Source organism: Plasmodium inui (genome assembly GCF_000524495.1).
Source record: "Plasmodium inui San Antonio 1 unplaced genomic scaffold supercont1.29, whole genome shotgun sequence".
Taxonomy (NCBI): domain Eukaryota; phylum Apicomplexa; class Aconoidasida; order Haemosporida; family Plasmodiidae; genus Plasmodium; species Plasmodium inui.
Genome location: NW_008481863.1, coordinates 133319 through 147707, shown reverse-complemented (window position 1 = coordinate 147707; position 14389 = coordinate 133319). Strand labels below are relative to the sequence as shown.

At 45.4% G+C, this 14389-nt stretch overlaps 3 protein-coding genes across 3 annotated transcripts in view; 1 reads left to right on the top strand and 2 right to left on the bottom strand.

Annotated features, from left to right (window-relative positions):
- Nucleotides 1-1035: 1035 nt before the first annotated feature.
- On the top strand, nucleotides 1036-5313 carry C922_04785 (histone-lysine N-methyltransferase SETD8; the record flags this gene model as incomplete). The annotated part of the gene is made up of 2 exons (XM_008820364.1): nucleotides 1036-1434; nucleotides 1579-5313. 2 exons carry the CDS (start codon nucleotides 1036-1038, stop codon nucleotides 5311-5313), a joined length of 4134 nt encoding a protein of 1377 aa, XP_008818586.1.
- A 625-nt stretch (nucleotides 5314-5938) lies between these two features.
- C922_04784 (hypothetical protein) lies at nucleotides 5939-6473 on the bottom strand (the record flags this gene model as incomplete). Its single annotated transcript, XM_008820363.1, has 2 exons — nucleotides 5939-6133; nucleotides 6384-6473. The coding sequence occupies 2 exons, from the start codon at nucleotides 6471-6473 to the stop codon at nucleotides 5939-5941; spliced, it is 285 nt and encodes a 94-aa protein (XP_008818585.1).
- Nucleotides 6474-7709: 1236 nt separating this feature from the next.
- Nucleotides 7710-14389, bottom strand: part of C922_04783 (hypothetical protein) — a gene marked incomplete at both ends in the record, with an annotated part of 11818 nt that continues 5138 nt past the window's right edge. The window contains 2 exons of the mRNA XM_008820362.1: nucleotides 7710-8117; nucleotides 8288-14383. Of these exons, the coding sequence (XP_008818584.1) occupies nucleotides 7710-8117; nucleotides 8288-14383 (6504 nt within the window). The remainder of the gene's footprint in view (nucleotides 8118-8287; nucleotides 14384-14389) is intronic.

The following is a 14389-nucleotide window of genomic DNA, read 5'->3' as shown; positions in this document are numbered from 1 at the left end:
GGTATATGTTATATATGCAATTGCGTAACCAGGAGGGGGTATAATTTTTTGCCCCCAAAATAAGCTGTATACTATGGGAAAAAAAAAAAAACGTGTACTAAATTACGAATACAGAGGGATATATATATTTTTTCCGCTCTTCTTTTTTTAATTTTGGAAAGTTGGTATTTTCGCTGGGAATTTTCACTATCTTTCCGTTTCAGCTTCATATAATCCTATTTTTGTATAGCTTCCGTTTTGTGCCATTTTGTTGGTGTGTGGCTTTATTTGCCATTTTGGATGACCACCTTCGCTTCACCTTTTTCTTTTCCTTTTTCCCCCTTCCCTTTTTCATTATTTTTTCTTTATGTATCCCCCCATTTTTTTGATTGGTTTTTTCCGGAACGTTGAAGGAGGCCAAAAGGTGTTACATAAATTTTTCGCAAATCTCTTTATACTGTTCATCCGCGTTGGGTCGTATCATCAGAAGGGATCCTTCATTTTCGCGTATCCCTTAGTGCCCATCGTTCGCCATCTTGTTCCATCCCGTTCGCCGCCACGCAGCAGCCGCGTAACAGCAGCTCTCTGCCCACTTTTCCTCCCTTTTGTAAATTTTTACCTCAGTGCTCACGAATTTTTCCCTTTTTTTTTATTCCCCTCCGTTTTTTCTCTCTGTTTTTCCCTATGTTTTGTTGCCCATTTATATTTTTTATACTGATTTGAACTTCCGAACGAACAAGCGTCCCGGATCCAGGGACCATTTTTACACAGAACGGGAAAGAGCCTCTTCTTTTTTTTTAATTTACCTGGATCTGACCACCTCTTCAGTTTCACCCAATGCAGCAGGGTTACAGAGCTTGGGACTTCCCCATTCCTTGGTGAGAAAAGGAAGGGGGCCACAGAAATATATATGCCTATAGCACTTACATACGTGCAGTGCACATACGTATGCATATGTAGATATTATGCTCATGTGCGTGCATATATGAAAATATATTTTCCGTAGCGCCGCAATTCTGGGGTATAATTAGACCGGGCAGAAAACCCCCCAGGGAAATGAAAACGTCAACGTCGAAAAACTTCGCGGAGGCGAACGCTAACGCCAGTGGGAATTGCCGCGGGAACAAGCTCAATGCCTCTAAAAATGCCTTCACAGATGCGGCCTCCGTAATATGGATCGAAAAGGAAAAATTAGATTCCATTATTCACATCCCCCTGTATTCAGATCTGTCCAAGTATCTCTCCGATTTGAGCAAACACCCAGTGAAGCAGGAGAAGGAAGAAGAGGAGGGAGGAGGACTGCTCTCCAAGATTTTCCTACTCTTTGATGATAACAGTTGCAACATTGCCCTTGACATATCCGTAGGTGTCGAGTCGAGCAGGGGAGACCTGACCAGTGGGTGCCTGACGAACTGCTCAAAGTCAACCCATTTGAGGATGGGAAAGAGACTGCATGTAGTGCCATAAAAGGGGAGAATCCCACTACTCATCTGGAGCTAACCATTTTGGGAAATATCCTCAACCCGTTCTTCACATGCTGTGTATAAGTTCCCCCACACGTTCATCTTTTTTTTTCTTTATTCTTCCCCGTCCTGACAGGCTCTATACGAGTCCGACAACAACAAAATCCCGCTTCTCATCTACGAGCGGTTCTACTTCTGGAGCCTCCACTTCTTATTTGAAAAATCGAAAATAAAAAGACAGAAATTAAACATCTCCTCAGACATCAATGGAAGATACGGAATTAAAGGACTTAACAAATATGATGAAGACGTATATATATACACATCCATTTATAATTCTGCATATAATCGAAATGACGATGAGAACAACGTCGAGGTTACCAGCTACTCTCAGCTGGGCACGCACACCTACAACGAAGTGAACAAAGAATTAAACATATCCAACAAGGACTACATAAAGTATTTGTACCTTAATGATCTTAAGAATAACGCCATGAAGGAGAAGAGGTCAAAAGGTGGGGGTGATGGAGCTGCTGCTGGTAATGCAGGCCGAGACACTGGCGAAGCGTTTAAGAGCAGAGCCTCGATCGGAGATCCCTTTTTCCAAAAAGGCCTCTACTCGAACAACGGAATAAAATGGTACCGCCTGAAGATAAAAATTGAGAGCGTGGAGAAAAAGAAGACAAACGAAAACAAAAACCAAAACCTCAGCAGAAGTAAAGGAGGCCCCATCGTCAGACATCACTTCAGTTTCAACAGCTACAACGACAGCAGAAAGAACAACAATAAACAGATCAAAGACAACGTTGGTGGAAACAGAAATGTCGGCAGCTACCACAATAATAAAAGAGTCTTCTCCTGTGAGCAGAGGACCCTGAACAATCCCAACAGCTTTAAAAAAGAAACATGTGACCCCACCTTTAACGCAGATCTCGTGCACAAGATTAACCACTTCTCTCTTATAGACAAACACGCCACGAAGAGAAACATTAACAATTTAATTAAGATACAGAAGAGGTCATTTTCTATGTTCCACCAAGAAAATGACAGAAATTTATTGGACATCTCAAACGATGAACTGTTGATGCTGTCCTCCAATAGAAGGAGCGGATCCGTCTTCGATTCCAATAAGAGGAAAACCCTAGCTAGTTGCGGCAATCAGACTGGGAAGAGGCGTAAAAGGAGTAACTGGTTCTACTACAAAAGCAGCAGCAATGAAACGAACTGCAGCCTGGATGATGACGATAAAAGCACATCCAGGGGAAATTCGGTCTGCGCGCCGGACCGTGGATCCGATTACGTGGAGAATAAACGGAAGAAGAAAGAGGAGGCTCTATACTGTAAACTTGGGCGTGGCGACAAGAATGGGGAGGACAAGGGGGACGACAGGGGGGACCGCCCCTGCCAAAGTTTCACCAGCTGCGACTTGGCGTGTACTCCAAGCAGAAATCGCACTAGGAACTCGAAGGAGGCCCGTTCGCCCAAGGGAACGCAACCCCTCGATGGTGAAATGAACGAAGCTGCAGAGGACGTCGCCGAGGGAATGGCCCACGCAGAGGACAGCTTCCCAAATTCGCGCATACCATCCGAGATCAGGGCGTACGTGCGAACGGTCAACGCAGGGGAGTCGAGCACAGAATTCCACAGCTTCGACGTTGAAGAAGAAGTGGATGGGATGGCGAGCCCTCCAGTAGTAGCGGTAGGCCCCCCAGAAAACAACCGAGAGAAGGAGGAAAGACAAATAAAAACGAATGCACTGCTCATTGAGGACAAAAAGAGCCCTGGACTCCTAACCAAGAACACGAAGGTGTACCAAGAAAATGTTGACGAATACAACTCTGAATTTAAGAGTATAATATCGGAGCCTTCTGATCAAAAAGAGAGGACAGAAAAAATAAAAAGGAGAAGGGATCACAACAGAGAAACACAAACAATATACTTAAATAAAATTTTAAACAGCATTGTGAATAAAGAGAAGTCGCATTTGAATTGTCTCTCTAAGAGCTTTAAAAGAATTGAAGGATTTTACAAACAGAACTACAAAATATACATCATCGAAAGTAAGGATGATTTAAATAACAAGAGAAACTGTTTTAAGAGTGACGTCCATGCATACGATTTGTCTGCCCCAGCAAGTGACGACATTAATAAGGAGCTGAACATATTGGGCCAGTTTAAAATGTACCTGCGCAGGTGCAAGGGGGAATATCGCCCGAGGAAGTACCAAAGGCACATCACCACAGGTGCTGGGAAGCCAATAGGCGTAGGAAAAAACGGACCCGACTTTCTGACAAATGTCAGCTGCATAGTGAAGAAGGAACACTCCAAGGAGAATCGCCCCGGTGACAACAACGCGGGGGAGAACTCACCCAAGAGGGAAAGCGAACAAAGGGGTACTCCAATCAAGAGTACTTTAACAAAGATGATTCCAGAGGAAGCAGTAGAAAAAGCAAAAGAAGCAGAGGAAGAAGAGGAAGCAGAAGAAGCAGAAGAAGGAGATGAACCCCCCAGCAGTTCATCGCAAAGGGAAGCCATAAACACGCACCTGACAAAACAGAACCCACCCGAAAACGGAATCATATTTTATGCTTACAATAAGAAAAATCCAAGTACCGTAAAAGAGCTAAAGGAAGGAGACTGTCTCTACATAAAATTTAACTCCTCATATGATGATTATGATAAAATTAGGGTAGTAAAAAAGGACGACCTTCTTCAAATTATTGTTTGCCTAATGAGGGACCAAGATTGTCTGAAGCTGTCAAACATATCAACGTATTCTCCTGACCTGCTCTGGAATCTCTCCGTGCACTTCAAAAATAACACATACGACATGGAGTTGAATCTTGAAAAGATGTACACCCACTTTTGTAGGTACTATGAGATGACCTCGGTCGATGGGAGACCGAGCTTGGATTTGCAGCTGGGGTTCGCGCCCATGGTGGAGCCAGTGGGTGATCGGCAGTTCGCTTTGCAGCTGGGTGCCCGAGGGGACCGCCAACCGGGCAGCTCCCTCGAACGGTCGTCCGAGCGCCTCTCTGAGTGCTCCTCCGAGGCCGTCTCCAAATCAGGCGCGAAGGCCGCAAAAGGCATGCGTAGATTCAAAAGCGCAAAAACAGTCAAGAGAGAAAACCTGAAAGAAATAGAAATCATGAAGCTCAAGGACTACGTGTCCTTCCTGGACAAATTTCTGCAAAATGTGAATGATGTCAAGCTAAAGAAACTTAAAAACATACAAACAACAGAGTACTACAAAAAGTATGAATTTGACCGAAACATAAACAAGCTGAATAAGCAACAGCTGCTTGAATTATTTGTTGACAGAAAGAACGAAATGAATACGATTCCTCTTTCTTTTTTAAAAGAAAAGAGTAGAAACATCATATATGAGGAGAACATTAAAATGAATATGTTCGCCTGCATCAAAATAATATTTGATGATGTCAAGGGCAGATGCATCTACGCAGCTAGCGATTTGAACAAATTTGATTTTGTCTTTGAGTATGTTGGAGAGTTACTCACACATAATGAGGCAATGGAACGTGAAAGGAAATATAATAGGAATAAAAAGAAGGGATGTTATATGTTTTACTTTAAACATGAAAATAAAAGGTACTGTATTGACAGCACGGAGGAAAATATCGATGCGGCTATCAATAACAAAGACAAAAAATACTTCTTGAGATCCTTCGCTAGGCTTGTTAATCACTCCAAGAAGAATTCCAACCTCATTCCCAAGGTACTCACCGTTGCGAATCTCCCTCGTCTCTTCTTTGTTGCTTCCCGCAACATCAAGGAGGGCGAGGAGCTGCTCATCGACTACGGCGAGCGCAACCGCGAGATAATCAAGAATAACGAGTGGCTCAAGTGCTGACTGCGGGGTGGGAGAGAGGAAGCCGGCTAGGTAGAGGCTAAGCGGAGGCTAACCAGCGGCATGGTGCTGCTACCCACATAGCAATGAAGATCGGACCGGCGACCCGAAGTAATCACCTCTCCCCCCCCCAAGTGGACAGCCGTCATACGTATCTACTTTTTTGTCATCTGCACGTAAACGTGCGCTGTGTTAGGGTTCCCATTTTCTTTTCTTTAAGTGTCAAGGGGGCAAGCAAGGCGGGCCTCATTTGGGGTCACCTCTCGCCTGGCCCCACCCCCCTTCGAACTCTTTGAGCGGCGCCATTTGAACAATTCTTCCTTCGATTTCAAAATGTAAATGTGACTGTTTTCTGTGTTCTATGTGCTGGGGATCTTCTGGAGAGGGGGTGCATACAGCGCCACTCCATCGTTCGTTTGTTAGGACATCGCACTTGAACATCCCATTGGCACATCCCGTGTGCTCCCATCCTTTCGCTTCTTTTCAAATTAACAAAATTAACACCTTCGTTTGTTCGGACTCCTACCGGTGGGGTGCCACATGTCAAGCTACACATTTCGCCCACAACGCTTCCTGAACCAAATGTCTGTTTATGCCCCACGCATGTATACTACTAGGAAAAAAGACGCTACTTCTTCTTCGAACTGTCCTGATTCACAGTGAAGAAGGGGACCCCTCCATTCACCCTCCTACTGCTGTGTTGAGAATTATCGCAAAAGTAGCTGTCGTACATATTCAGAATAGACTCCTTAATGGGGTAATAGTTGCTCTGTATCGCCTCCGCTGCGCTGGCCATGGAGTCCCGGACGATTGTGCCGCAGAACTGTGGAGGGGGTGAAGGGAAAAAAGCGGAAAAGGCAAAGTAATGAAAAATGCAAACATAACCAAGTAATGCAAAGAAAGAAAAAAAATCACGGGAAAGATAAATAAACAAGGGAAAACGCAACCAAGATGATGGTTCTGGAAGAAGGCGAGCTGCACGGAGTGACCTGTCCCCCCATGGACGGAGCGGACCTTAAAAATTTCAAGTCCAGCTCTTCTCCTATGAATCACATTCTCCCATCTCCCTTTACCGTGATAGTGTCCGAAAAGTAACTGGGCGCTTTTTCCTTCTCCTCCTTGTCCTTTTTCCGTTTTTTTTTCTTTTCCTGTTTTTTATCCATTCTGCGTAGGCGGGCGGTCGTTAGCAGTGTCTTTGGGAAGTGTAGTTTCTTGCGCGTCCTTCTCAGCTTTGCTAGCCGCGTCGTTGGCAACTTTCTTTACGCGCTTCGCTTGCCGCCTCGCCTGGGCGACTTCATCCGTACACCTAGTTTGCCCGCGCTACGGGATTTTTTCCTTGCTACACAGGGGATTACGCAATGCGCTATTCAACTCAGAGGGAAAAAAATTGTGGGAAAATTTCTTTCCTTTACGCCAATTATTACGCCATTAAAAAGCTACAAAAAATTTGGGATAAAGGAAGAAAAAAATACCCCGTTCGGTGAAATAAAACCAACAAAATTCTCCTCTGTAAAAAAAAAAGAAATAAAAACAAAATTTCCCGTTTTTTTCAAAACAGTTCTCCACGTTGACGCAAAAATGAAATCGGCACTTTGCGGCAGAAACCTCCCCACGTTGGGGCCCAAAGGAATTGGGGTACTCCGCAAAAAACCCCAGTGCATTTGCCTCTCAGCCTACGCGGGAAAACATACCGACGGGGAGAAGTAAAATCGTCCAATTTTTATTTCCAAATGGTGCATAGGTGAAATGGAAAAATTTTACACCGCTGTACTCGGAAGAGAAGAGCCAGCCAAATGTGTTGCCAAAGTTGCGCCGAAGGAGTGGCGAGAGAAAAGGAAAATGGACAGAAAAATAAGCAAAAAATACGCAAGAAGAATACGCAGGAAATACGCAAAAAATACACAAAAAGTATACGCAGGAAATACGCAGAAAATCTGCGGAAAGGCTGCGAGAATATGCATGCTGCTTCTTTCCGTATTTTCCATTTGGGAAAATAGGCGAAGGAGGACACGCGGACAAACTGGGGCCGATCGCTCGGTCCATCCGTCCCCCTGTCCTCCCATCAATCACTGAGTAACTTCCAAGGGGGCCCCGAGGAAGCAAACTCGACAGAAAAACGAATACAACGAGTTCCCCCCCGGGTGCGCACTCGTGTACGCAGGTATGTACAATATGTATATATATTTCTATCCTTGTGTTTATGCCTGAGTCGCCCGCATACTTCCGCATTCACCAGTGAAGGCCAAGCAGAGGGGCAAAAAGAAAAACAAAAAAAAACAAAAAAAATAGTAACATGGATTTCGGATTTACTAACGGAAGTGAAACAAAATAAAGTTCCCCCCAAGTGGGGTACTCCCCCAGATGACCACCGCAGCGCACTCAACACCGCTACGCGCACCTCACCCCCCCGACGCGCAGCTTTCTTGGTAAAGCAGCAGCAGCGACCGCATAACCATGCAGTGCTCCTCGAAGGGCAGAACACTCGCCGTGACGTTCTTCACCAAGCAAGTCACAAAAACATCCCAGTACAGCTGAACAAATTTCATGTCATAAATATTATTAACACATTTTAAATGGTACCTCTCAGCTCTTTGCAGAAGATCCCTATTTTTGTCTATTTCATCTGTGAGGGGGTAACTAGATGCACATCTCTGTGGGTCCACAAAAAAATGGGTCCGATTATTTGTCATTTTTGAAAATTCTACCACACTTATGTTACGAAATAAATCCATAATGAGGTACTTCAAAATGAGCTTCTTAAAATGTATCGTTTGGTTGACATCCTTCGCTCGGTTTATGTTCAGGTCCTGCAGGGGGTGCAAAAAAGGGACAGGACGTCGGGTGGACAGACGCGATGACGCTATCGCCTGGGCGCACACATGCATGTATAATAAATATACATATATGTATACATATACATATATATGCACATGGGCACGTTATTACCCCTCCCCCCCTCCAATCTGCATGCACTTACGTGTAAACTCAAACAGGCATACTCACGGTAGGGCTCCACGGAAAGGACCTCCTCTATTTCCGTGTCCCCACAATGCATAGGCATAAGTCCGCTAATCTTCATCCTCTCAAAAATGGATAAACAATATCTGTCAAGTAAGCTATCCACTCCGCTTTTATTTCCATCCACCGCGCTGTCATATGGCACTGCCCCTTCCTCTGACCCTTTGTGGGGAAACCTCTCGCCGTACTCTTCCAGTATGTGGACAGTCTTAAGAATGGTCCCTTTTTTGCGATCCCGATTGAGGCTGTGTCTACTTCGTCCTTCGCTGTGGCCTCCCCCTGACAGTTCACTTACCACTGTGTTATCCACTGGGTCATCCACTTTGTCTCTTTTTGCAACCGATACATCGCCGCACACGTCGAAGTAGTCCCCATTCAGAAACACCTCCGCTGCCGCCATCATCCTGTCCGCCTCAAAGCGATTTACATCTTCGGTGCTGGCGTTTTCCGCAGCGGCCCCACCTAAATGGCAATTAGGTGTTGCCCTGGGAAAGCCACCATTAATTTTTCCGTCTCGTAGTACACCTTCCACGACGTCCCAACGATTCACTTCTCTGTAGTTCCTCCTGTTGGCCGAAAGATGCGATAGATTTGCACTTGAAACATCCACTTCTCTTAAAACTAATCCATTTGCAGTTTTTTTGGTGTGGTGCCCACTTTGTTCTCTTCCATACCGATTTCCAAATAGACTCACCGTTTGGGATTCTTCCCCTCGGCTGATTTGATGGTTCTTCAATTCTTCGAATTTTATGCAACTTTGGGGGGACGCCCCATTCGTCTTGCTAAACGTGAAGAGACAATCAACATATGGTAACCCCCCATTTGGCACGACCTTCCCATGATCATCACAAATGATTTTTCTTGGGCCACCCTTATCAGTGCCTTCTAACAATAGGAATGGATCCCATCTCTCTTCTTGACGTGGGCTGATTTCCCTGTAACTTCCCCCCTGCGTAGTTATCACCATCCCACTATACGGATCATACTCTTCGCAAATTATCTCACTCGTTTTGTTTTCTAGGAGGGGGAAATTACTTCTCCTCCGCGGATAAAGCTCACTGTACTTCTCTTCTTCCTCACCAGTTGTATTTCGATCTAACATCATCATATTCACCTTGGGTGTCATTTTGGCCCGTATGTGGGGTCCTCTTCCCTTCAATTCCACCCCAGTTAAGGACGCTCCCCACGGTTTTTCACACTGCCGTGAATTACTCAATTGGGCATTGATCTCTTTCCCAAATTTGTACTTCCCGGTGACGTTGCTTCCCCTGCCCCCCGCGTCGTTCCTGTTGGTGTGGCATTTGAAAATATGGACTCCTATTGGGGATCCAGTTGAGGCAGTACCCTGTGTATCAACTACCTCATTCTTTATTCCTTTGTTTCTTTCCAAAGTGCTCACTGGTAAGAGGCATGTTTCTGTGCCCCCCTCCGTTGTCCCGCATGTCTCATTAGAATCTCTAAAACTGGCGAACCCACTTTTGCTCCTTTTATTCTTATCATTGCGAGTCTGTTTCGCTTCACACTTCACATGTGCTACATCTAACAAATGAGAAATAGGGTCGACCGATTGCGGTTTTATGTGTTCTTTTCTTTTCTTCTTTCTTTTTTCTGGCTTCATAATTTTTACACCTTTGTTTGTTGCCTCTTTGTCTGTCTTTCTCACATCTGCCTTGTTATAGTAGGCTGTTTTCCCGTTTACCTGAACCCATTTTTTGGAAGAATCTCTTTCGTCTCTATGTTCGTTTCCAGCCAATCCTGCACTGTTCTCACTCACGACCGGTTCTCTAACCTCCTCCTGAAACATGTTGACCTCCTCGAAGTTCAAACGTTTATTTCTCTGAAAGTGGCTCTCTACTGATTTATTTCTTATGTCCACCTCGATATGGCCTATATTCCTGTTGTCCTGAAAAATCTGATGTAAAAAAATTTTCTCATTTTCATCCAAATGTTTATCCGTTTCGTTCTTTCCCTGTTCGTCAAATGGGCTTCCAATTGCGTGTCTGCCATAGTCTCTGCGCGCAAGTGTCATGTTCTCTTCAATTTGCGCAAAGGATTCATTCACATCAACGGAGGGATTCATATCATATTCTGAATAGCCACTTCCTATGCGTGCCACTTTTCCGTCATATTGAGGATGCGGCTCCTTCCCGACCCCATATTTTATCTTTTCCTCCGCCATCAAACATGAGGTCATCCTCCCCTCCGCGCAATATCTTTCCACATTCCTGCATCTCCCGGTGGTGCTCCTCATTAAATTATGTGCCTCAAATGGCTCGACACTTCTCATTGCACTATAACTTTGTACTACCCCCCTGTTCAAATCATTCTGTAAATAATTGGTCTCACTCATGTTTATTACCCTTCCTGTATCCTTCTGTCCTCCCCTGTTTTTTTGGTTTGCCCACTGGTTCGCGTTCATCCCCGAGGAGGTGTCACATCCGCTCTGTGTAGAGTTCCTTTTGGACATGTTTGCACTGGGAATATTTTTCCCTGGAGGTGTGCCCCAGCTGTGTAGACACGGCCCCTGTGTACTGTTTGCGTGGGGAAATTGCGGGAGCATTTTCTGAGGAGTCGTGTGTTGAGGAGAAAGACTAAGCCCAAGGAAGTGACCCCCCACGTTCGCCGTGCCATCAATACGGTTCGCTGCTCCATTAGCAGCTCTATTGCTTACACCGCTTCTTCTTCCACGGTGACTGCAAGGCGTTGCTAATTCATCTGCCCCTACAGGGGTAGCCCCACCGATGATTCCCCCATTCCCCTCGAAAAAGGGAATCGCCCCCCTGTTAATAACTGAGGCGTCGTTAACAATTGAGGCACTGTTCCCGGAAGTCATCGCATTATTGGTTACGTTAGTACCCCCTCTTTGATCACTCCCCACTGTCATACCCTTCTCGTAATTGTTAATGAAACTCCAGTAGCCATTTGGTACAACATCCTTTTTAAGTCTCATTTTGTTCGGCTTGCTCTCCACCACGGGTTCTAAAATGGAGACTTCTCCCCTATTGTGCACAAATTCTCTAGTCCTATCTGTGATTCCATTTCTATGGGCTTTATTATTTGCGCTCTTCCTCTGATGCATCTCTGGGGCGCATGTCTTGTTTGCATCAGCTGGTAGAGTGGCACTCACCCCGAGGGGGAAGTCCCCTTGTGTACTTATGGCCTCATTTTCCATAACCTGTTCTCTACTGTTGGCAAAATGTCCATCGTTCAGCAGAGCAATCCTGTGAGACCTGTTGCGCTCCTCGTCATTGATGGCATTACTCTTTATGGCTCCATTTGCCGAAGTTGAGAGGGGCCTAACAGGAACGCATCCTATCGGAATTGTCGCAATCGGAACAGTACCCGTGTTATGCATGTCCACATTTCCCCTTGCCACATTGTATGAGCTCACATCCCCGTTATACCACTGGCATTCGACGTTGGGTCCTCTCAAGACACACCTTTCGACGTTCCTCATATTAACAAAATTGTTTATTCCCCTTTCCGCATTGGACTGAATCATCTCATTCGTCTCCCCGTTCGTGTTATATGCGCCATAAAAATTCTCATTTTTGACTTGACCATTCAGGCAAATTTGATCATTGGGGCCATAAAATTGGAATGGTTCTTGCGCCCGATCTATGTTACTAATTCGATTCATCTTTCCTGGGTAACTACAATTTCTCTCCTTCTCAGAATGGTGCACCATGTTGTGAGGCGGGACAATATCGTTCGTACCGCTTCCGCTTCTGCTGCCAACCTCCTCCGTTTGGAATCTCCTGGTAGGGCTCTCCACTTGGCTCGGAACTCCCGTGTAACTGCGGTTTGCATACCAGTCTGGGCTAGCGTAATGCCCCTCGTAAGGTTTATCTCTATAAGTGCCACTCGCAGCACTGGGACTATTTGCACCACTTGCACCCCTCCCGCTGTAGGAGAGAAGCTTGCTGCCGCTAACACTGGGTCCCTTTAACGACTCCATCTCGTGCGAATGTGCCGGCATTATTGCAAACAAATTTGCCTTCATCTCAGTCCCGTCCCAATGCTCACTCCTCTCATTCATGACCTCGTTCTGTTTATCATCTTCATGCGATTTGGACTCACCTGTTGGTGTGCTGATTCCCATGGGATCCCCCTTTTGGTCGTTAAACTGAGAGGTAGGGGTGCATTCCGCTGAGCCAATCGAGGAAGGGGGACTAGTATAATCATTCAATCCCACCGTGTTGTTATTCCTATCTAAGCCATCATATGGCAGATGTGAAACTTCGCATTTCTCACTACTGTGTGTTTTCTTGTCCCCCACGGTGTTTTGTTTCTTCACTGGAGACACCCCATTTTTGCCGCAGACATTTTTGCTGCAGACATTTTTGCCGCAGACATCTTCGCTGCAGCCATTTTCGCTGTTCATGAAATTTTTATTTTTTTTTAATTTGAGGTGGTTCTTCCTTTTCTGTACCTTTAATCGACTTTTCACAGCTAGCTCTCTCGCAATTAAGAACCCATAACGGTACACAGAAAAGCATTCTTTCTTTTTATGCCCATAGGCACACCACCTCTTCTGTCTTATATCAAAATGGACCCCTTTAATCTTTGGCATTTTCATTATTTCATTGTAGTAGTACTCATCTTCATCGTGATCGTTACAACTATTTTTTTCGAACTGAGTCAGTTTGTGTTTGTACATTTCTTCTTGTCCCTCTTCGACTTGTGCTGTCTCTTTTTTTGCTAACTCGTTTGACCCTTTCTCGCTTCCATGTTCGCCATACTTCGCAGCATTGGGGTTAAAGACACACCGTGGTACACTGGATTCTCCAATGGAAACACAGAAAGGAGTATTTACGGTGAGCTGATTCAACTGGCTACACGGATCTAACTGTTTCTCACCTGTGCAGTTGTTTTCCTCATACATTGCTGCCTTCTTTGGTTCCTCACTTAGGTTAGCATTTTTCCGGATCAAGCTCATACTGTGGGTCCATTTATTGGGGTTGCTTATCTCAGAACTGACTTCTTCACTCCCTTTATTTTTGGCGTCACTTATTTCGCTGCACTCGCTTCTTTTCTGCTTTCCGCTTGTGCCTGCAATATCTAATTCGTTTTTTTCTTTTTTCCTTTTGGCACTTTTTCTACGACTCTTCGTTTTGGACACCTCCTTTGAGGCTGCACTCCCGTTAGAGATTTTCCCCTGGTTCTGTTCGCTCCTATCGATTGGATTCATCTCCTCACGCTCTTGTTCCCCATACCACTGGCAGCTCCGACTAACGATATGGCTTCCCGACAGTACAGATATACTGTCGCCGCGGGTGTGCGAGTCATTACAACTTTTGCCCCCCTTTATGTTGCTCCTCTTTGCGCAATTGTTCTTTTTCCTTTTACTCTGTCCACTCACGTTTCCCTCTGCCGTCTTCCCTTCCTGGTTCCTGGCGGTGGCGTTCACTAGATATGCAGAAGTTACCCCCCTCAAAAAGCGTCCATATGCCATCTTTCCCCCTTCTCCACTCTCAACAGATGCGTTTTTTATTGTCTTGTTTGTTTTTTCCATGGGTTGAATGCTTATCCATTGTTCGGGTGAATTTATGCGCCTTCCAAACGCCTCGGCGTTGTCCCTCAAAACGTTTTCTTTCTCTTGTGTGGTCTCCTCACCCGTGTTCCTCAGCCCTACCACTTTGCCCGAAGGGCTGCCTTCACTGAGGAGACTCCTTCCCTGACTGCCCTCATAAGGCACACTTCTGTTTACATTGATCAATTCACTCAAGTGCTCCGAAATGTGCGTCGCTGTGGAAGCCCTAGTTAGGTTCCACGTCTCACGCTCGTTCCTTTCGCCACTTACCCTACTATGGATATTCAGGTTCAGGCTGAGGTTCAGCTTCTCCTTTTGATTGTTCAGGCCCAGTTTCAGCCTTTCCTTTTGATTGTTCAGGCTCAGGTCCTCCTTTTGTTTATTCTGGGTTAGGTTGTCCCCTTCTGGGACAGGACGGGGTAACTTAACGATTCCCTGGCTCTCCATGCCACCACCGCAGCTACCGCTGGAAATGGCACTACTTCTAACTTTCTTACCTTCCATGCCATTCTTTACGCCACTCTGCAC